This window comes from Aythya ferina (assembly GCF_964211825.1).
Source record: "Aythya ferina genome assembly, chromosome: 7".
Lineage (NCBI taxonomy): Eukaryota > Metazoa > Chordata > Aves > Anseriformes > Anatidae > Aythya > Aythya ferina.
Genome location: NC_140302.1, coordinates 27,337,107 through 27,360,647, shown reverse-complemented (window position 1 = coordinate 27,360,647; position 23,541 = coordinate 27,337,107). Strand labels below are relative to the sequence as shown.

General features: G+C 37.5%; 1 protein-coding gene across 1 annotated transcript; it reads right to left on the bottom strand.

Annotated features, from left to right (window-relative positions):
* Positions 1–541: 541 nt before the first annotated feature.
* SMC3 (structural maintenance of chromosomes 3) lies at positions 542–22,673 on the bottom strand. Its single transcript, XM_084525580.1, has 29 exons — positions 22,507–22,673; positions 20,513–20,588; positions 19,103–19,141; positions 17,968–18,035; positions 17,506–17,577; positions 17,250–17,329; positions 16,597–16,675; positions 15,099–15,216; positions 14,808–14,983; positions 14,553–14,633; positions 14,074–14,238; positions 13,617–13,738; positions 12,977–13,190; positions 11,834–11,937; positions 11,522–11,621; positions 10,901–11,061; positions 9,614–9,755; positions 8,260–8,410; positions 7,244–7,396; positions 5,742–5,893; positions 5,366–5,524; positions 4,884–4,991; positions 4,344–4,452; positions 3,495–3,742; positions 3,139–3,351; positions 2,261–2,452; positions 1,976–2,153; positions 1,314–1,420; positions 542–1,012 (listed from the first exon to the last, which is right to left on the bottom strand). The coding sequence occupies exons 1-29, from the start codon at positions 22,519–22,521 to the stop codon at positions 941–943; spliced, it is 3,654 nt and encodes a 1,217-aa protein (XP_084381706.1). The 5' UTR covers positions 22,522–22,673; the 3' UTR covers positions 542–940.
* Positions 22,674–23,541: the final 868 nt, after the last annotated feature.

Below are 23,541 nucleotides of genomic sequence, written 5' to 3'. Positions count from 1 at the left end.
TATGCCATTCAAGGTATTTTATTTATACGTGAGTAGAGCTATGTTATTGCTTTTTTTTTTTTTTTTTTTAACCCAAGTACTTTGCAATCTTAAATAAGAAAAGCCTCAAGTCTTCCAGAATAGCACAGCAAGTTATAAAACAACCCTTTGTCAGAAGTTTCATGGTTTGGTTTGTGAGTGACAGGCTAGCTCAGGTTATTCTGGTCCTTCAGGTTGACAGAATGTGGAAGAACTGTTACAGGGAGGAAAGAACAGGGTGGAGCAGTGTCTTGGTATTATTCTAGGATCTTTTCAGACTTCACTATCTTCTGATACTGAGCTTTTTCAGTTCAATAACCGGAACACTATGTACTTGGACAAAGATCGGGGTGAGTTTCTACTGGCACTTGCAGTGTGAAGAAAATGGAAGTACAGATCACTTGAAAAATGGTTTTGTCTCGTATTTCTGAAATGAACAGCTCCAATATGACCAACAGTATTTACTTTGCCTCAGCAGAACTCTCTGAAGAGGAACAACATACACCATACACTTGCATACAAGTTACAGGCATAAAACCAATCATTTTAATTGAAGCATTAAAAAAACATGTGAGGCAGTATAAATGATAAAGTTGTACTTAGGAAGGAAGAGCTAGCACTTTCTAAAAAGCTTTAAAACAGCAACAGCCACTTTACAAAAGATTTCAGGGAAGAGAAAGTTTTGTAAACTACAGGTACTGTATAAAGGTAACATTAACAATTATCTTATAAAATACAGCAACAGAGACAAAATGGATACTTAAGCTCCTTTGAAACTAAGCCTTCTGGGGTCTTGGTTAAAACGTATGTTCAAAAACTATTTTAGACAAGGACTAAATGCTTCATATTTTTAATTTACAGTTCCGTGGCATAAACATCGCACTATACACATCTTCCAAACAAGCAGTAAATACAACTCTGTTTAACCATGCGTGGTGTCGTCTTCTACAAAGTCTTTGGCCATTTCTGCTGTGATCACATCAATATGACTAACCTGGTGGAACAAGAAGAAATATAATTGTAAGTAGCTGCCTACAGAATAAAACAGCCTTATTTACAAAAGCTCCAGTTGACTCAGCAATGAGCTTACACCAAATTTCTAGTCTTCTTTTCAAGAGAAAAGACAATTTCAGATAGTTAAATTTTCAGAAAGGAGCAAACTCCAACACTAGACTGTGATATTTCAATGTTGCATTTCTAGTTATAAGACAGATTCCCTTCCAACTCTTATGGTAATACACAAATGCACAGGTTAATAATGTTCTCAGTAAACACCGTGATTAAGAATTATTTACCTTGTTTCTGAATTTCACACCATAGAACTTGTCAGCTGACTCTAGCAGTTCGGGCCTAAAAGTTGTTGTAATAAACTGAGCATGTTCAGCTAGTTCCATAATCATATCTGAAAAGAACACAAGATTCTTTATTAATGTCATTTTTCTACTAAAATAGGATATGTCTTAATATGAGACAGGCAGAAGTTTGCTATTCCTTATTTAGAACAAACGTTTAGTTAATATGAAAAACACTCAAGAAAGGACCAATGCCAGGTTTAAGTATTATCATCAATTCCAGTCTTAAGTCTGATAAATTCAACCATTCAGCAAGAATCACTGGGTATTAAACTTCTATAATAGAAAACAGAAAGCACTTTTCCAAATTAATGTGGTGAGCCCGAAGTTCATTTTTCAAACTACTTTATTTCAAAACCAGGACTATTTCTATCATGCTAAAGCATAGTAAGGAGACTCTTTAGAAGCTGTAATGCCAATACAGCGCATCTCCCCAAAACCTGAGTCCACAGAAGTTTCAGAAAGCACAAAGTTAAATTCTAACATGTTGGGATATTTGAGAGTGTGCCTTCGTGATTAAAAAAGCTTTCACCTGAGATAGCAAATATTGGAAGACAAACTGTCATTTCAAACACACGAAAGATGAGTACAAGGTAGATAGTTACCTGAAACAGCTTTTCTGTGTTGAGCATCCAGGGCTTGGTCGATTTCATCAAACAAGTAAAATGGAGCTGGATCACATTTCTGGATAGCAAATATCAGAGCTAGAGCTACTAGGGATTTCTGTCCACCTGAAAGTTGCTGCATTTCTCTCATTTCACCCTGCTTCCCTGTGAACGATACCTAGAGAAAACAATACAACAGGAAGATTTTATTTATTTATTTATTTTTAAGGGAAAGCTGTCATTTAAAATACTCGAAACACAAAATACACAAATACTTCTCCTTACCCTTATGCCAACTCCAGTGAACTGATCTACAGATGGAACGCTGCTCTGTGATCCAGATCCCCTTTCACTCTCCGTACTGCCTTCGCCTTCATCCTGGGACTGACTGCCTTCCACATCTCCTTTCTTCATCACTAATGTGGCCTTGCCACCAGGGACTAACTTCTGGAATACTTCACTGAAATTTTTTGACACCTTAAAGGAGACAATCATTTTTACATCATGAAATCAAGTGCAAACGACAGCTGTTTTTACATGCTGTCATACAATATTTGTTTCAAAAACGGGATCCATATTCAAACTTAAGCGCTAGTTAAGCACTAGTGTCCTAAGTGAAACCAGGACAGCAGGATACAACACTTGGTCTAAAAACATCGCCTAAGTCAACTGCTTTTGTAGTATGACATTTTTCACCTTTTTTTTTTTTTTTTTTTACTTTAACAAAATGGTAGAATTCAAATGGAAAACAGCAAAAGCTGCTTGATAAGTGATTTACTTCAGTAAGCTTCAGATGTCAGTTAAGCAAATGTGTAGGAGAAGCCTTCACATACTTTGCACTTGTGATCCTTTAATAACATTAGAAAAGGCTTCACTAAAATCTAGAGAATGTATCTCCAGAAAGGGCTGTAAATAGTACAGTTAACAGAAATGAAGCATTTAAAAGGTTTTAAAAGCAGCTAGAATGTCGACATAGTCAACATCAGCACCTACTTAAAATGCCAGCTTTTTTCCTTTTTTTCAGCATTAAACCCACAAAACAAGTTACACGATATTGTCTTTTATTACTACGTAAGAAACATACAGTAAGTGTGGCTGTTCTCATATAAAAGAGGGAACTGTTTGATTTCAACTAGTCTTTACTACTGTTGTCATTTTGTTACCTGTTTGAAAGTCAGCTGAATAGCCTCATATTTCCTAAGCTCAAGCACATTCATCAGCTCCATGATGGATTTGTAGCCCCTGTCCAGTTCCTCTTGTCTTTTTATCAGTTTTTCCTTCTGCTCCGAGAAATTTACAAACTGGTCTAAAGCTTTTTTATTAACATGACTGTACTTCTTCAGTTCTGTATTGCACTGCTCCAGTTTGCGGAATAACTGTGTATGGAAAAACAGTAACAAAGTTATTTGCAATTCTAGCCACGTTTGACACTCAAGACGTAGATGAAACTAGTACTTTAGACCAGTATCTTTTTTTGCTTCCCCCCCCCCAATAGCATGACACTAAGCACATTTATTACCTGCTTTAAACTTAGAGTCTGATACTTTTCAAAAGCCTCCTGTGGAAGCGAACCCAGTTCTCGGATTTTCTTCATGCATTCTTCCTTCTTCTTGAGGAGCATGCCTTGCCTGTTCGTCATTTTCTCAAGTTCTTTTGTGTCATGGTTAATGGCATCCATATGCTCCTTTTCCATGTTCTTCCAGCGCTCCATGCTCTTCTGCAGCTCTTTAATTCCTGCTTCTGTCTTGTCAATGGAATTATCCAGATCTGAGATATTGGGAAAAAGAACAAATATGCAATTATCCATCCAATTATTTATGAAAAAGAGACAATTTAAAAGAAGATCTATTATGAAATGAACAGAAAATTAACTTCAAGACAGAGTTAACGTTCCCTCTTCCCTTCCACCATAAGTATACAGCTTAAAAACCAAAGTTGTTATTGTTGAAACAAAGGTTGTTATTGTTGAAGTCTAGAAAGACAATCAAAAATGAGTGTGAACCACACAGGTACTATTTCCCATTTGACAGCAACTTAGTTTTAGACTGTTAAGGCAAAATTCAAAAATAACTGTACAAGATCATGACTTGTACAAAGGTTGCCTCATAAGCACTGTACCCTGAAGCCAAAATTCTGTTATCACTAACACCTACTTTACTGGTATTAGTGTGCAATTGCAGACACTCTCAGTTGTTTGATTTACACAAAATCTTGCTTCATTTATATTTTGAATCGTGTTCCAAGAAGTCTGTTGCACGCTATGCAACTACTATAGCATACTCAAAATTTGTCGTTACTTCTCATATTACAATATGTATGAACTTTCAAAACAGTGGAGATTTTTCTTTGAATAAGTAGTGTTACCAACCATCTGACCGTGCCAGTGTATCTTTCACTCGTTTGTTGATAGCCTCAAGTTCTGATGTTGTGGCTGTAAGAACTGTGCCACCTTCTGTTTCTCGTAGTTCATTCAGTTCCTATAGAACAAAGTAAATGCCATCAAGCTTCCGTATCGGAAGGGAACAAAAGCGTAAGCCAGATAACCAACTTATCTTCCACTTTCTACATGTAACTTAACTATTCTCTAAAACTCTACTACAGTATTTAGAATCTTTATACTTAAATCTTTAACCAGATCATCATTATGATAGCTCTGTTCTATATATACTGTGCCTACACATAGGCAGTATATATAGACAGGATTTTTTTGGTCAGTATCTCACACATTCCTCAAATAATATGCTGAGATTTAAGTAAAACATGCAACTCAGCTTAGATTAAGGGAAGCAAGAAATACCACCGACTACAGAGAAAGATGAATACGTATTTATCAAATTATTAATACATCAAAGCTCCGGAAATAAACAAAAATAGACTGCAAAAAATGCACTGAAAGCAAAATCCTTACTTGTTCCACTTGGTCTAAGCGTTTTCTCAGGTTTTCATTGAGATATGTTTCAACTCTTGTGATAATGCCCTCTAGTTTAATCCTCTCATTCAAAAGCTGTCTGTTTTCCTGGGGGAAAAAAAAAAGTATGTTCAGCGTCTCAACTGACTCTCAATTCGTTTTCCCCTTTTTAAAAATTAAAATAAACTCATTCTTCACAGAATTCTGAGTATGAGAATATTGCACATCTTTGGATGGTCACTAATTTTAGCATGTAGAAATAACCAGAACAGTATGTTGTATAATTCACCCAGCGTTTAAGAAAACATACAAATATACTTAGCAGATGAGAAAACTCCAGATGTACCAACCCCCACCTGGCAGAACACTACTCAGTTACAATACATTCAGAACTAGTGACTTTTCAGACAAAAGGACCAAAGTAAGTCTTTATTGGGAAGGTACCACAGTCAATGACAAGACATGTTCATTTCTCCTCTTACTTGCTGTAGCTGTCGAATTTCATCATTAAGAGCATCCACACGTTTCTGATCTTCAAGACTGAGTTGAGACAACAAATCCGTCCCCAGTTCTGCTTTTAGCGATTCTCTAGTTGATTCCATAGCGTGCAAACTTGCCTCCAAGCTCTGTAAGCTGCGTTGCTATGGAACAGGTATTAGACAGAATAATTCCTCAGAGCAGCCCACAGATTTACGAATTTCACTTTTCTATTTATGTAAATATTTACTGTGACTGTCTCTAATCATCTTTTCAGATTTCAATTATGATGTTAACCAGAGAGGAATGCAAATTTATCAATCACATCAATGAAACAATAATATAAAACCAGTAATGACATTCAATATCATCTTGCCGTACCTTAGGCATAAATGTCTTTTCAGACTGCTGCCTCTTCTCCTTCAGCATTTTCATTTCTGACAAAATACTGTCTCGAGAGGCTTTGAACTTTCTCTGCTGCGTCTCAATTTGCTGCATTTGGTTCATCAGCTGGTCAATTTCATTATTAATCCATACAGTGGGCTAAGGAAAATTCCATCTTAAAGGCATTTCATATCTACTAGTGGTTTTAGTTTTTACTCCCTTTGCCATATTCAGCTGAACTCACAAAACAAATCAAAATGTTCAGTTGCACAGAAGAAATCAAGAACTATCAGCAAAAGGAACTTCATGACCCTTATCAACACCAAGAACAAACCATAAAGCTTGATTTTCCTGTTACTTCAACATGGCATTCAGAATACAGACACATTTAAACTTGTAAGAAAAACCTTGGATCTTGCAAAATACAGAACTACAGCCATAACAATGCAATTAACCCTTACTCAAATCTGAGGCAAAAGTAATTTTTATGCTAACTGTCATACAGGTCAAAAAGGACTTAATGACCTTAAAAACAGGAGAAAATTGCATAAACCACTTCTGCCCTCAAATTCTAAATACTAGATCTCAAGATGATACTACAGCATTAAAGAACTTTCAGAAAAAGGTGACAGTTATTTGACTTTTCATACAAAGAAACTAAAAGATTAGGACTGTCAAACAACTCTCAGCTTGATTATAGAATAGTGCTCTCCACCACCTCTCCAGCATATGCTGGCTATGTAATGCAGCAATTCAGGACACAAGTACTAAAAATACAGCACAAGTCAGAAAAGGCAGTGAAGGTTACCACAGATAACAAGAATACCTGGTTATAGCAGTTACTGTAACAAAGGAGTAGAAAGCATCATAGAGATGAGGTTAAACACTAAGTTTGAAAGACAAAGACCAAATGTTAATGGTACCACATTAACAAAGCTCCCCTGTTCTGAAGCCTACAGTGAGCAGAGCAACAAACTGGACAAGATGCATTACAGGCACTCCTGCATCAAATCCACACGTGCTCCTATTTCCTTCAAAGTAAGCAAGGTGAAGTCCTGATTGCACTAAGGTCACTCAATACTGAGTCATGGATGACAGCTTAGAAGTAATCCATGCTTCAACTACTATGTTTCAGTTATATTTCCCTGGTATGGAAATGTTACCAACAGCAGTTGTATAGAGAACTATTCAACTATTTGCATTGACCAAAGAATGAGTTTTAAAAAATGCAATTCTGACACAAAAACAATCACTGTATTTTAAAATCTATTATTTTCATTGGTGATACCAATTTCCACATGCAGGCTTTGTTTCTACTTTGACTTTTGTTATTAAAATCCATACAATAACACAGAGAACCAAGTTGTACAAACAGTCACAACAAACGCCGCCACTAATGCATTGCATTTACAAAAGTCAATCTGTTTCTCATCCATTACTGCAACTGCAGAATGAAAGCAGTCATCACACAACCTTTCCCAAGAAAAACAAAAGGATATTTTCAATGTTCCTGCGCAAGTTTTCATTGAGTTTTGCTTCAAGTTCACCAAGTTCTTCTTCTGCCTTTCTAACATCTTTTTGTAATTCTAGCCGAGACTTTCTTGTGTCATAATAACCTCCAGTCAAAGCACCACGATGGCTGACTTGATCACCTAAACAGCACAATAGAATGAGACTATAAATTGCACATCATGTATTCTCCATAATATTTAGAAGTTCTCATAATACAATTTTGCAGAAAAACTGGAACATTTCAAAGAACCTGAAGAAATGCTGCATTAGTGTCATGCATCAGTGTCAGGGATCACATTACCTAAAAAACACTTATATAAACTATTTATTCTAAGTTAAATATGTTTTTGTATTCAACTGGAAGTATTTCATTCCTCAAGACCAACAGATTGCTATTGCCTTTTTTTAAAAAAGGCTAATGCTTACAATTAAAAAAAGAAACTATGCAGCTTACAAGAAAGTGTTTATAGAAGGAGAAAATGTAAATGCCTAGAATTACCAGCTTTAAAAGTCTTAGACTTATGGGGCAAAGGGGACAAACGATAAGAGTGCATGGAGTCTGCCATCCAGAAGTAGTCAATTTCCAAGAGATATAACTAGAGAACATAACATGCGCTTGGCATGTGGAGAAGTCCACCTTGCTCTTACCAGTAATTAAAACCATGCATTCACACCCTCAAAGCTATTTCAAGTTGGTGGAATACACCAGAAATATTCCAGGGAACACATGCCTGCTAAAATTGAAAGAATATGCCTATAAACCTAACTTGCTTTGCAATTCTCAGGATGGAAATACATAGCTATTAACTTTTAGATCATAAGATAATTCAGGGACTTGTGAAGATATTCTCTATTTTTAGTACTCTGCCAAGTGCAGCCTTCTGTATCTCAGTCGGGTATATTATTTAAAATAACCTTATTTTGACAACACTAATGGACCACGTTTAATGAACCTCAACACTCATATTTTTCTAATAATTAATTTATAAATTGCAATATTTACCTTCCAGAGTAATACAGTCCATGGTAAAAGCTCTGGCCAGCTGGGTAGATACTTCCATGCTACGGCAAATTAGAGTCTTTCCAAATACATGTTTGAAAGCTTTGTCAAATCTTGGATTGTATCTCAGTTTACTGATCATAGGAATGGCATCCTGAAGTTACAGTAATTTTAATGAGAAGAGTGTAGTAATATAAATATGACAAGCAAATTGCAACTAATTCAAGCACATTTCAAGAGAGACCTAGAAATAAAAGCTATATCAAGAGTAGAAATACTCTTGTATTGACAATATGCCTTATAACACTGTATTATCTAAAGTTAAGTGTATCTCTAAATCACTGAAGATGAATGAACGTTTGTCTTCAGAATCAGATTTCTAGAACGAAGACTTCTGGAGCTCTGCATATCATGATACAGAGAACTGTCAAACCTTGAACTCAAAGTACAATATTGTGAACAATTACTTTGGAAACAGGTAAAAGGATGACACGCTGACTGAACACTCAAGACAAACACCGTATAGAAATAAAGTGCAAGATTTATTTTTGCAATTTTAGTCTTAAACAGCTAGGCTCGAGCATTAAGTCAACTATGAGTCTGCTGGGAATCTCATCTGAGTATTACTACAGAAACAAGTATAATATGTATCATTTATTGGCAGCAAAAAAATCCTCCTCCAAAAAGAGACTAAATTACAAGCATTAACACAATTATTACTAATAAAGCCCTCCCAAATTAAACACACTAGATATCTTATTCTTTTGTTTGCTTTTTCTGATATTTATCCAATGAAAAAAAGAAAGTTGCAATTTTTAAATAACTTAATCTACCATGATTAATGTAGAAAAATTCACTAAGTTTTGAATATGAGCATATTCTTTCTTGAAATATGTTTGACCTACTTTTTAAATAGTTGTCACGGAAGTGTTTTTTTTGTTGTTGTTGTTTTTGTTTTTTAAAATATAAAAGCACGATTCATTTCAGATAACTTTGAGAAAGTGTCCACATCTGTGACAGGACACTATCCTTCTATTCAGCTTTCATCCATGGCAGGCTTTCAGATTAAAGAATTAGAATTTAATAATCTGTGCAATTTGTTGTCAGGTTATAGGAAAAGTCTTCCTTCTATTACCACCTACGTACTCAGAGAGGGAAATTCAACTTTGAAAAATAAATACCTGGCAAATAAGTGTTCTGCTATCAAAAGGTTTTCAATATTGGGAAGTGATACATTAGTTGCAGTATTTAATTCAAATACTCAGTAGCGAAGAATGTAACGGGCTATAGGTGCACACAGTTCAAACAAAGGCTTATTTACGGAAAAAACAGAGGAAGGCTCAAAATGAACACTCACATTAGTCTCAGGATAAGCAGTATCTCGAACATCCAGCTTGTTCAAAGGGAGGAAAGTAACTTCTCCAGGAAGGTTCATTTTGTTAAATTCCATTAAAATTTTTGTACTGACTTCATCAGAATCCACAATGTGATAGAACAACCTAATTAACAAGTCCAAGAAACAAGCAAAAGCATTACAGTGCTAGAAGCACAAATATATTTGTATGTGAACATTAAGCACGCAGGTAACATCACGTATCACTCACTGTACAGCCACACCGCATTTGCTACAGTTTATTTTTGTGCCTTAAGACTGAGTAAGATGGTATTAGTCTTATCAGAACAAGATCACTGAAGATTTTTACATTCTACTATCCAGTCACAAAAGCAGCTCACTACGTGTACAGTTTCAACGTGTACACAGCTTTTCTTGGTCCAACTGTAAACCTCTAGCCTCCGTACCACTTCAATTCACCCACTATTCAGCTTTCTTTGCATGAGTTTACAGAGTTTGTCTCAACTCTCAGTACGCAAGAGAAGAGACAACTACATCTATAACCCTGTGCGTGACAGACTAGCATCAGGACTGAAATATGATCTCTCCTTTGCAAGCTGAATTAGTTTGCTTATTATTGCTTTTTTCCAAACCATAGGTGACAACAGGATTCAGGGAGAGCCATGAAGTACTTTAAAAAAATCAAAACTTTCACATACACAGGTGTTTCAGATGAGGGGCAGCATTTCAAGTTTTTGAGCAAGTATGAGCATCAATTGGACCAGGGACTGATTACACACAAAAGAAGATGAATTAATTCAGAACTTCAGATGGTGCCAATGGACACTCCTGGAATATATTACTTGAAGACTCATTGAACACACCTTTTTTCCAGTGTCTGAACTGGCAGCTACTACTTAAAAGCTATCCTTGCCCATGCAATTTTCTAGCATAAGTGAAATAACTTCTATTGCTATCAGTGAAACATCAGCATTACTTAATGTACAAAGCTTTACAGTCGACTGCTTCTGGCAAGTATCTGGAGCAGGGGTCTTGGGCCCTGCTCCCCCAAACCCCCTCCCACCCTGGAAGAAGTTTGAGAGGCTAGGACCACATTTCTAGAATAGGCAAAATTCTTCTTAGTTCCTTCTTGAAGTTTTAATGATGCTACGTAACAGTGTTTGACAAGAGGAAGACCAAAGCTCAAGATTACAAGGAGAACAAAAAAAAAAAAAAAAAGGAGGAAGGAGCACCAGATTTGATTGCAACACTGCAGCTGCATCGACGTAAGGAACACTGAACAGTAATTACCTGTTCCCTGCAGTAACTTCAACACAAGTGTAGAAAGCTGGTTCACATTCAAAGTTGTTCATCACAATGCCATGATAGCCATTTAGAACATGCTGGTTTATGCCTTTTCGACGGAAGTGCTCCAAAACCTTGTTTATGCTGTCTATCCCATTCAAAATGGCCTGTTAAAGCATAATTAGTTATTGCACTGCAATTACAAAAGCTAGAAAACACTTCCATTTTATCTTCCGCTTCTAGAAAGAGGTAACCTCCTTTCTCAGCAAACTTCTGCTGACTAATCAGGAGTTGCTGCTTTAAAGTAAGATACCTAAATAGCTGAGCATACCACATCTTAGGGTCTGTTTATTTTTATTTTTAAAAAAGAAAGATGTCAAAAGTATTGAGAAGTATTCCATTTCTACCTGGTCTCCTCACCTCTCTTCTATCATCTTAAGCTCAGAAAACTAATTTCAAAGTACTTCCAGAGCTAGAAATATTTGAAAAAAACTAAGCCTACAGATACAATTTACCCATCTTAGTTATTTTGTTAGTCTTACCATCATAGCTATCTTTAGATTACTGACTTTCCCATTAGGATTGGAAATAAAAGCTTCCACATGGAATTATCACAAGCCATCTTACCTTTCCTGTTGCTGCTCTGAGGAGCTGCTGTTTCTTTTCTAAGTCCTCCCGCTTTGCAGCAAGAGCTTGTTGCTCTGCGTTCTCCTCTCTCCATAGATAACTGCATACAGAAAAAAGCATAAGTATTTAAAGGTGAATAAAATCTATTTTTTTTTTTTTTAATCTAAAGACTGCTAATTGAATGGGAAGGCTAAGTGCAGAAGTTCAGACATGGCTATATTTAAAAACATACCTACATGCCATGTTAACAACTACACTGTTGGGGTCCTTCACATTAAGTGAGATTCAGACATATTTCAATTAATTACTAACTTTCTTTCGCTCTGTAGTTCATCCTTTTTATTTTTCACTTCATAGTACTTTCTGTCCAGTTCTTCAACACGAGCCTTCACTTCATTAAGATCCTGGTCCAGTTTCTAACACAAAGAAAAGATCACTATGAAACTACAGTTCTTTTCAGGTAAAATTCCACTCCCCATCAAATTCAATACTAACTACTACTACTAAGAATTCAGAAAATTCTTACAAAGCTTTTCACAAAACAGATAGTTAAACTATAAAAGTACTAAGAATAAAAGCATCTTTGGCAGCAAGTGAGCAGTAGCAAGTTGAAGTGATAAAACAGATTGCAAGGAAGGCACAAACTGCACATAGGTGTGTTATACAATGAAACAGCTCACTACGTCATTGCAAGAAACCACATCAAAACAGTGATCATCATACACAAACCACGTGTAGCCATGTTCTGAAGTAACACTTCTCATAAGAACATACATACTAGTCTTGCACATCAGGCCATATTGATATTAGTCAAAATTTTAGCCTGCTCTCCAGCAGTATTTGCGCTTTACCACAGCTGCCATCAAAAACATGCTATTGAGGCAAATGCACAGACCTCCGTCCCTTCCTCATTATAACATCTGCCATTCTCAAAGCAGCTTGGGGCTAGCATTCAGATTACATTTTCATAGCTGTCTACATCCTGGACAACCAGTTACCCTCTCAAGTAACAGAAGTTTTTCCAACCTAACTTTGCAAGTTCCCCATGGAGTTTCACCCAAGACACCTTATGTACTCCTTCAGCTGGAGCATAAATCAGTCTTCCTTTATGAGAAGTCAGACATTTTTATTAAATGAATCAAGGTCACTTCAAATTTAACATCTTCAGTTCTATCTAATAATTCCTATTGAGCCGTACAATAACATTACAGTCAGTGGTAAATGCTACTTGTCTCAAAAATCAACTCAGAATCATTACTTATGCTACACATGGGTGAGGCCTACATCAGGTATTTTACCAGAACACTGTTCTTTTTAAACTACATTCCTAGATTATTTTTTTCAGATTGATCCTTGGTTTCAGTAGACTTCAGAGTTTGTCTGCAGGCATTTCCAAAAAACAGATTTTTAGAAGACCCCATCAGAAAATCCTGCATTCATTATAATTATACTTACACTGTACTGTTCCAAATTTTTCTCCTTATTTGCCTCTGTATCCTCCAAATCCTTGTGTATAGCTGCAATCTGCCGCTTCTTGTCATTGATGGCTTGATCTAGAGACTTCAGTTCTTTCTTTATCCATTTATCCCTTTCTTCTTTGGATGTGAACTGGCTTCCCCGACCTTGTTTTGCATAAAGATCTGTTCTTTCCTGCGTCGCCTGTGCAAGTCTATTTTATTTTGAGAAGGGGAACAAATGCTGTATTATGAAGAACTCTTGAATATATGAAGAAAAGCACTAAGAATTACCAAAAGAAATTTCCAGAACTGTCAAACCATGCTCTAAAGATTAAGCACCAAATCAGTAACAAGAAAAGGATCACATTATAAACAATAAAACCACCCAAAAGACTTCATAAAACAGCAAGTCCATAGAACTCCACAAAATGGTGAAGGCTGAAAATTAAGTTCACCGAATAGTGACTTCCCCCAACCTTAACACCCAACACTAAAGGAGGCTTCTTTACATGAGGACATACAAACACTCCTTTCTGAAATATTAAGTACAACTCTCAACATATCACACATGGCTGTTCTGCTAGTTATCTTGGTTCTTTCTAAAATGCTTTGAGTTCCCATTATAGAACATCACAGACCTAGCAATTCCTCTCTCTTCTTTTTCTTTTACACTGTTGAATTTTGGCTCCGTTTCTGCTAATTCTTTCTGTTTCTCCTCAATTTTCTCAAGAAGCTTTTGCCTCTCTTTTAACAGTCTTTTCTGAAAGTGAAACAAAGCAATATTTAAAGTGAGGCAGTATCAAAAACACTGTATCGTTAGATAAACACACAATTCTGAAGAATAATTTAAAAGCAATGCAATTTTGTGGTCTTACAATTATCTGATACTACATTGTTTCAAAGCTTAAGTGAATTCAGTTACAATTAGGAAGAAGACGTGCCAAAAACTTAAGATACCTGTTCTGCAAAGCTTACAAAGTAATGAAAGGCTACAGCTAAAAAACAAAACTTAGAATGTACAGCTAAAATGTCTTCAAGGTACAAATATACTACCTTGCACCAACCACCTTTTATTCACTCATTACAGTTACGTACCCTTTGTTCACTGTTGCCAGCTAATTCATCCTGCAGATCTTTAGCCTTAAGCTCTAGTTTAGTCCTCTGTTTAATCTGCTCCTGTCTTTCAGCACTAAGTTGTTCTTTCTCTTCTTTCATTGCAGAAATCTTTGTCTTCAGCTCACGAACTTGCCGTTCTATTTCCTACGCAAATTTAAGTATGTTGAATTTTAAACACTATACGCACATTTCAGTATCTAAGTCACAAGCATTACGTAGATCAATATACAAAAGAAATACAATAAATTTCTCCCATTTCCAAACAGGATGAAGGCATACGTTATTAGTTAATTTCTAACTTTATTGGTTAAAGCTCTAAGTGTAAGAGCTCTTCTCATTTGGAGTCAAATAACTCTGAAGTCTGTAAATTCAGACTTAGATAAAAGGTTTACATACACAAGAAAAATAAAGCAATCTAACAGAAAGGAAAAAGACACCCTCGCTTTAAGTATTTTTACCTCCATTTTATCTCTAGCATCTTGCTGTGCATCTCTCAGCTGCCTGGACTTCTCTCCACTTGTCTCTCTCTTGGCAGAAAGCTGCAGGGAAAGTAGCTTAATTAGCAAAACTGTTCTAGTAAACTTCTAGTTTCAAAAAGATAATTTGCTGAATTAGCAGAGGATATGGACAGGACTTCATTGAGGAACATAAGCAGATATCAGCAAAAAGCAGAACAGCTCACATTAAATTTTGTAGTAGACAAAATATTTTACCTCATCAAGCTTAGCTCGGGTTTCATTAAGCTCCTGATTATAAATTGTGTATTCTAATGCTCTCCTCATTTTATCCCATTTCTGGTACTGAGCCAACTCTTCCTTCTCCTCTTCGAGGGTATGAAGTCGTTCTTCAATGTATTTCAACAACTCATTGATCTTCTCTCGCTTACCCTCTTTAGAAAACACAAGAGGGAAGTTCAGTTAAACACTTCAACCTCCTCCAGTGATCAACTATTTGTCAGCAGTTATGAACATGAAAAGGAGAACTAGTGTCCAGAAGATTTTTACCTGTTTCTTTCATTAGTGAAATACTTTCTTCTTTACGTTCATCGTACACTCTGGTACCAGCTACTTCTCTTAGTAACTTCAGTCTTTGAGAGTCAGGAGCTGTGGCCATCTGGTTGATCTGAAAATTCAAGATCTATAATTTCAATATCCTGCTCTAGACATATGGCTTAGCACAACAGATTAAAGACTGTACTTTTTTTTTTTTTTTTTTTTTTTTGCTGTGCCTGCTTGCACAAGGTTTTGGGAAGATCTCTAACACGCTGCTTTCCTTAAAAGGAAATTACTTTAGAATTGCTAGTATTCTGTTTGTAATTCATTTTGTTGTTTTTCAAATGCTACCAGTTCTTACTAGAACTCAGGAGCCCTGATGTTAGGTAAACCGCAAAAACCTTTGCCACCTCAAAAATACATTTAGAAGAGCTAAAGCTCAGGCCTTTATTCCTGCTGCTAAATCAGCCAGTTTAAGCACCTCCATAAAAAAAAAAAAAAAAAAACACACACTAGAAATGTTACACTGAAAATGGGAGAGGCTGCTAAACGTTAAGACAATTCAGTTCATGGAGCACTCATTAAAGCCAAAACACACAAAGCCAAGGTAGAACTTGTTTTCCTTCAATACAATTTGAGAAGTTGCATTATTTCAAAAGTAGGTAACTGTTTCCAATTTGGGTTACACCAAAATCTAATACTAGTATTTTGACTTTGTGCTTGGTCAAAGAGTCACATGCACCAATCTCCACCACAAAACAGTTATTTCCCAGCTGAAGTCTTTTTTTTCTTTTTTTACATACACATTTAGCTGTGTTGAAGAATTCATGTTACTAAACATTTTAGAGGTTGTGCTTCTGGGTAAGCTTTTTTGCCACCCAGTCTTCCTCAAAGTCTCCCGCATTCCCCTTTTGAGTAGGCTTTTCAGTAATCTTTGGGGAGCTGGCAGTTATCAGTGTCTCCATCATGTCCCACTGCTGTGAGCCATTAGAAGTCATTCCTGTCCTTTGTCTCTAGATCTGATATTCTTTGCTACACTCTTGGGTCTTGAAAGCCATCGAATCTGGGTTAACACAGGTCACACTATGAGCCCTTTCCAGGCTTTCCAGTTCCACACATCTCCATTCATCCATCCATCCATTCATCAATTCACAGTCATTCACAGTGTTTTTAGCATATTAACAGTTTTCTACAGTCAGAATCTCATCTTGAAGACCAGAAATATAGCAACTTACATCAATATAGTCATATGAATTAAGTTTATCTTGCATGCAATTGCAAAGGTGACTGTATCATTTCTAAATATCAACATTAACTGCATCAAAACATTTTTTTTGTTTTAAAATTAACATGCACTACTCCAACGCCTGCAATGATGCATCTGCAAGAATTGTTTCAAACTAAAAAAGATTTAAGTTATTGCAGCAGTAAACCAAAATGAACATTTGCCAACCAGGATACATAGTATTTTTGATAGTAATTTCTCTCACTTTCTGAAAAAGAATCTTACCTTTCCTTGTTTGACAATATAGTATGGGTTACTGCGAGAAAATCCAGCACTTTCCAGAAGATTCATTACATCATTTTTCCTGAAATGTTATTGTGATTTTATTAAAAACACAACAAAAGTGACAGTGAAACAGCACAACAATATATTGCATACTATGATCACTGTATGCAATGCATGCTCTGTTCAAAAAACTAAAATAATACCTAATTCTAAAGTGAAATTGGGAAAGAAAAGGAAACCAGCTAAAATCCTATAGCTTTGGAGAAAGGATGAAGAACCAAACACCTCACAGCACAGAGGTGGCAAATACAGGTACGTATCACACAGAAGGATAAGAAACAACCTTAAGTCTAGTGGTTCTTATTTAAAAAAAAAAAAAAAAAAAAATAGCAGGCCTGAAAAATATTACATAAGCAGTTAAGCAAGATATTAATGAACTGATTGAATTGTAAATTCAAAGAAATCTGCTGTCTATTACACAAGGACCAATGTCCTTAATGTCAAACTACTGGTACTCATTATTATACTACTAAATCAGTATTGCTCATGGAACTCAGGAGAAATTGTTTCAGACTAGAGATGCAAGCGTTTACTATGACTAATTTTACAGAAATACTGCTCAGCTCATTCAGCTAAGGAAAAGAAGTACCTACGTCACCATTTTCTTGTCTAAGAAATACTGGTCCTTCTTGGCTCCAATGACTCTGCGAAGTGAGACTTCCTCTTTATCAATCTTAAGAAAACAAAGACGAGTAAATTTAACTGTTTGCAGTAGGTATAACTAAACCAGAATGTTTATTGTACTTTTTACAGGAACTAATTCAAAAGCAGCTCGATACTAACTATGTTTTAGTAGTACTGAGAACTGGAGCCTGAAATGATCATCTGTTTCTGAAGCGTTTAACTTACCGGTAACCTGTTGTCCGAGTTGTCAAATATAATTTCCACAAAAGCTGAAATAACGCGAGGGCCTGTACCTTCCTGCAAAAGGAGATATTTTGATTAGATAAGTCTCTCTTTAGAAGGATTTTGAGCTCATTTATTTTCCCTTCTCCCTGACAATTACAATTCCCCTCTCCTTCTATGGATCTGAAAGGGAAAAGCATCTATGTAAGTTCCTGTACATGTATTTTTAGTTCTGAAAATCTTGGATAGACATTCACAAGCATGCATTAACTACCTATATTTAAGGATAACGTATTACTTAGTAATAAATTCCCATTTACCAACTTAAAAAAGCAAACTAACATGTTTGAGAATGCTTCCAAAATAACTGGTTTAAAATATTTACATCCCAGCAACTGACCATTTTTATAGCAAAACTGAAATGCATTTATATTCTGATATCTTATCATCATACATCTCACTTACATGCAACAAAGCCAATCTCTGCTCTGGGCGAAGATGACTGAATTCATCACTGAGGACAAACTGAATTGCTGTAAAAAAAAAAAAAAAAAAAAAAAAAAAAAAAAAAAAAAAGAGGACTTATTCTGTCCTTTGCCATAAATTTAGCCAGTAAGAATGTGTAAAGTAAGTGAATTACAATCACTTTTCAAGGTGGGTGATACTTAAAATCAGTTTCCTCCTGTAAATACTTTTTTGCCATTTAAAAAAAAATCTTAGAAGACCCTTAAGAGAAATTGAATAGTGATGATAAACCTGAAGGTAACTAATAAGTGCATTCAGATCTTTCTTTTCATCACTGTCATATAATGATATATCTGCAGGATACCATAAAAGCTGGTTGAAGAAACTCTTTAAGACTCAATTTGGAGTTTTAGAAAGCAGGCATTTTTTAATTGTGGCACCGGTTGCATGGGTGATCACTCCACCTAGTGTGTGCGCTGAACTGTCCAGGCTACAGGGATCAATCAAAACACGCATGTCAATCAGGTTTCTGAGAAATAATTCCCACATTCATACTATTTCCCATAATTTGTTAAAATATGGAAGTGTTCCTGACATACGTGCATGTTTCCACTGGTGGTCTTCAGTAGTCTTCCTCACTATGTTCACTGCTTGAACCCAGTTCTTGAGCATGCTCCAGCCATCTTCTTCTTTCTTATCTTGTTGTTCCAACTTAGCCATGCATACTAAACTAAGTCATTTACATATCTAAAGATGTACATACCATGAGTTCCTCACCTATTCTTTACAGGCACATCCTCCAGGCCTAGGTTATCTTGCCCTCTTCCCTTCCCCTGTCTTCTGTTATAGTTATGTATGGCCTTACAGATAAGGTTGATCTCCTTTAGTAAAGGTAGCATTAAACAAAGTTTCTAGTTTTTCTTCTAACTAAACATAGTAAAATATTTCAAAATTTGTTCTATTAGTCTATCAGGTAGAGAACCATATGTCCTTCTGACTCGCTATCATGCCACTCCTTGTTAAGGAAGAACATATGGTAAACCAATTTATGGAGAAAAAAAAAAAAAAGAAAAAAAAACACAAACACCCTTATACCAGCACCACCCCAAAGATATTATATATAGTTCACCCTTACCATAGAAGAAGTTGCTTTTTCCAGATCCATTTCTTCCCACTGAAGATTAAAACACAAAGTTTATTACTACAAATTGAAAACAATTAACATGGCAACATATGTTAAATTTTGCACAAATATTCAAGAACAGAACCCAAACATAACACAGCCAGATAAAACAACATGTCAAGGGAATAAGAAATTTAGTAGATGGATCACTTTGTTACTCTCTAGAAACAAGACTGAGCGATCCTTTCCCCACTCAATCACAGTGACAAATCACAACACTATTCTATACAATTAGAATAATGGTTAAACCCATGCTATGTAGTCCCATCCTTTTATTTTTTAATACTTGTCTCCTGGTGGAATCAACCAGTAGATACTGGTCCCAGCATCAATCTTTTATATTTAAGAAAAATTACATTCTTACACACTCAGGTTGACTCAGGTTGGGTTAAGTATTCTCTACTTGCTAATTCAGCATCATTTTATTTTTAAAAGATTGGAAGTACCGTTTATATTTCAAAGCAAAAGTTTCAAAAACGTTCTGAAGTGCTTTAGCAAGGGTCAGTGTTTTGTCTTTAATATGGGCATCTACTGTGTCAACTTCAAAACCGCTTTTTTTTTTTTTTTTTTTTTAAGAACACTCATATCTGGATAAAGTTTTAGCTCCTACTGAAGTAACATTACTTAATACAACACGCTATTCAAGTCGTATCTAGTTTATCAGTTCTCAGAGTAAAGCCTACCTACTACATTTCTATGTCCCAGATTAACTTTTTTATTGGGTCAGCAGTCTCAAAGTTGCTGCACAATCACTAAATTCAGTAAAAATGAGAAAGCAGGAGCAGACGTCCATGTACAAAAATAGGAAGAGATGTGAGAATGGTGCAGAACATGCTCTTAGATTATATATTACATAAAAAACAACCCTGTGAAGTTTGTGTCGCACTTTTTGAAGATCCACATTCCAGAAACTCAACCTTCCAAAGTTGGAAGAAAGATTATCTTCACTGTTTTTTCTCTGCAGAATTTTACGGTAGCTAGTGTGCTAACTTAAAAATGATCACACATCCACACACACAAAAAATATCCTGTACAAGGTCTCTGCTCTTGGTCCTAGCATGTACAGCCTTTACAGAAGGACTGCCTAATACCGAGATCATTTGCCTGAATGACGATTCACTCAGTTACTAAAGACCCATACTGTTGTCACAGCAAAAATTGAATGCTTGAATTCTTTGCCGTAAATTGAATCCTCCTTGTGACAGGTTACAGATAAATGTAAACAACTTTTCAATACAGAAAATATAAATAAATTAATCAAAGGTGGGAAGAATATTAAAAACTGTTAGGGACTAATTTGATCAACATCTGAAACAGCAATGCAACTGGAGTTAGTGTTAGAAGAGAGGCATCAGAACTTACCAATGACATTATGTTTTGAGCTGAATGGATCCACAATGGTTTGGTCCCTGTAGCTTCGAAAGCCTTGAATGATTACCTAACAAGAAAAATGAGAGACTTACCTCTGTTCTTAAGCACTTTAAACTATAAAATTTTACAGTGTTTGCATCAATATTATTATACACTTGACTCCTCTCCCTCCCCCTGCCCTCCCCTTTAACTTTCCAACTCCAGATCAGCATCTTGCAACATAAGAATTGTCCCTCAACTAAATATCACGATGATGCAGGGAACAAAAAAAACATCCCTAAGAGATGCTGGCACCTATCTAGGTCAAAGCACAGCAAACAAGAATTCCAAAAGTATTTTTGTAACAATCTTAAACTACACAAGAAAACTTATTTGGATCAAGTATTACATACAGGAAATAAACCCCCAAGATATCAAGTACTTATCGTGCCAGGGCCAGATTTACAGTTACTTTTATAACACTAGCTACACGCAGTGTAAGAATTCCACCTGCAAGTTCTTTAAGTAGAGAATTACAGACTGTAAACACTACATCGGATTCTACCTATTTCATATGCAAGACAGCTTTATTTTTGTTTTACTGTGCCTAAAGACAGAAAAGTAAAATAAAGAAGTCTTGGTTCTGGGTAATTCACTTCCTAAATGAACACATACAACCTACACAACCAATTTAGCTAGGGAGCTACACAGCAAGCAGGGATCTAGAAGCGCATTAAACTTCAACCATTCTTGTAGTGGTTTGAGGTTTGTCAGTCCAAATACACACAGTACAGTGTCAGCATCTCACTACTTTGACTCCCCATACCACCAAAACTGAGCCAGCTTCCAGCACAGCCTCAGCATTAATCAGCCCTTTCCAAACACCAAAGCTGTGCTGGAAGACTATACATGGGCTTTCCTCTGCTCAGTAAGACATCAGTAAGACACCAACCACCTGAAGTTTTGACACTTGCTGATCTTTTAGCCAGAACGTTTACAGAAGGACCAGCACTGACATTTAGTCTCTGTGCTCTTCCCCCAGCTTTTCCCCACCACAAGCAAGATCTGGTTAAAAATAATGCCATCGATGTTTCATCATCACAGCTAATACAAAGGAGGAATTACTTGTTGGGAAGACAGCAGGATGTGTTACAAGCTATTTCTCAACAGTGTAACTACTGAAATCTAGAAAGCAAAATGAGATTTTGTACATGTGCTGCATTCAGATCTCAACCTAAAGTAGCTGCATTGGAAGCAGCTAAAGATTTCTGAATTTAATAGATCGAACTACAGAAAACAAGTTGAATATTACGTATTAGCTGAAGACTTCCCAATCACAACATCTGTTAACATGGAACTTTTACTGCCTTGCATAGCCTCACTTAGAGACCTAAAACATTTTAATCTTTAAAGCTCAGTAATGATTTGGGGAATCAGTAAGATAAGGGATATTGGCAAAGTAACCCCTCAATGGCTTCACACTCTACACGTTATACATCTCTTCTATGGCTCTTAGGACATTATTGCTAACGGGCCACCTAAATTCCCCCTCCCCATGGAACTCCTTTCCCCTGCTTTGACTTAATTTGGACTTTTTACAACTCTATACAGTTTCGCTGCTTACTTTTTTTTGCAATTTAAGTCTGTGGAACAAGAACTCTTATTTAGTCTTTAGAGCAGCATGCATCATATACCAATTGCTCATTTAAAGACACGTTCATTTAAATGAACGTATATAGGTAAGTAGTGGTAAGAAAGCGGCCAAAAAAAGTCAACCACGATAAGCAACGTTACATATTACTGCGGGCACACACTAAGTGCAGTAACAGCGCTTTTCGTGCAGGAGCAAGCCCACGGCCCGAGGCTGCCCAGCCTCACGGAGCCCCCAGGCTGGGCCCGGGCCCTGCCCGCCCCCCGCAGCCCCCGGCAGGGAGCGAAGCGGCCAGGGCTGAGCCCGCAGCGCCCGAGCCAGGCCCGGGCGGGCGTTTTGAACGCCGCAGCCTTACCTGCTTGATGTACATGACCGCGGAGGGTGCGGGAGGCGCCCTCCCGGCTGCCCACAGCGCCTCGAACCGGCACAAGCGCCCGGCGCCTCCCCGCGCCGCCGCCGCCCCTCAGCGCCCGGCCGCCCCGCTCCGCGCAGCGCCCCGCTCGCCCCGCACACAAACAAAATGGCGGCGGGGCCTCCCCCGGCCCGGCCCGGCGCGAACCACTGGGCACCCCAAGAAGGGGGGGAGAGGGGAAGGGAGCGCACCGCTGGCAGGCGGGAGAAGGGAACGCGCAGCGCACGCCGAAAGAACAGCTTTTAAAGATTGTATAAATGTCTTCTTGGCCTCTCTAGGGCTTTATAGCGGAGAAGGACTGCGATACAGCCTCACTCATCTTCACGTTTCCCCCCCACGAGGTTGGGAAAAATGGTTCCTCCCGCCGGGGGGCGGGTTGGGCGCCAAAGGCAAGTGTGAGCGAGCGGCCGAGCGCGGCACGGCGGGGGGGGGGCGGGGCCTGCGGGGGGCGCCTGAGGGGATGGGGCTGGGGAGCGGGGCCAAGTGTTCAAACAGGGCGATCAATAAACGCTTACAGCACAAATACAACAAATACAGGCGTGGCTCCTATCCAAACACCTCACACACCAGCCCACCCAAACCTCGGGCACGTTTTGCCCGTTTTCCCGTTGTTTCCACTCAGTTTTTTTAGCCCCGTGCCCCCGGGGGAGCTGTGAGCCCCCAGCCGTGGCACCTGCAGCTCCCTCAGCGCCGCAAAATTCCTGTGCTCGTCCTCTTCACAATAATAAAAATTAGGTTTAAGCAGGACAGCCTGGTTCCTGCCTCTCCCTGGGCAATAGCCCGCCTGTCCCAGCCATCCATAAGGGCCCCCTAATGACATGGCCTTAGGAAAGGCCCATCAGGAGGCTGTTGGGATGGGTTTCAGCAGCTCCCCTAAATAAATGGCTCGTTGTTTCCTCCTCAAATACAGTGCTTAAAAACCTAAAGCCCGTAGATGGGTCCGCCAACATCTCTGCAAAGAAAATCCCCGCCCGGCTG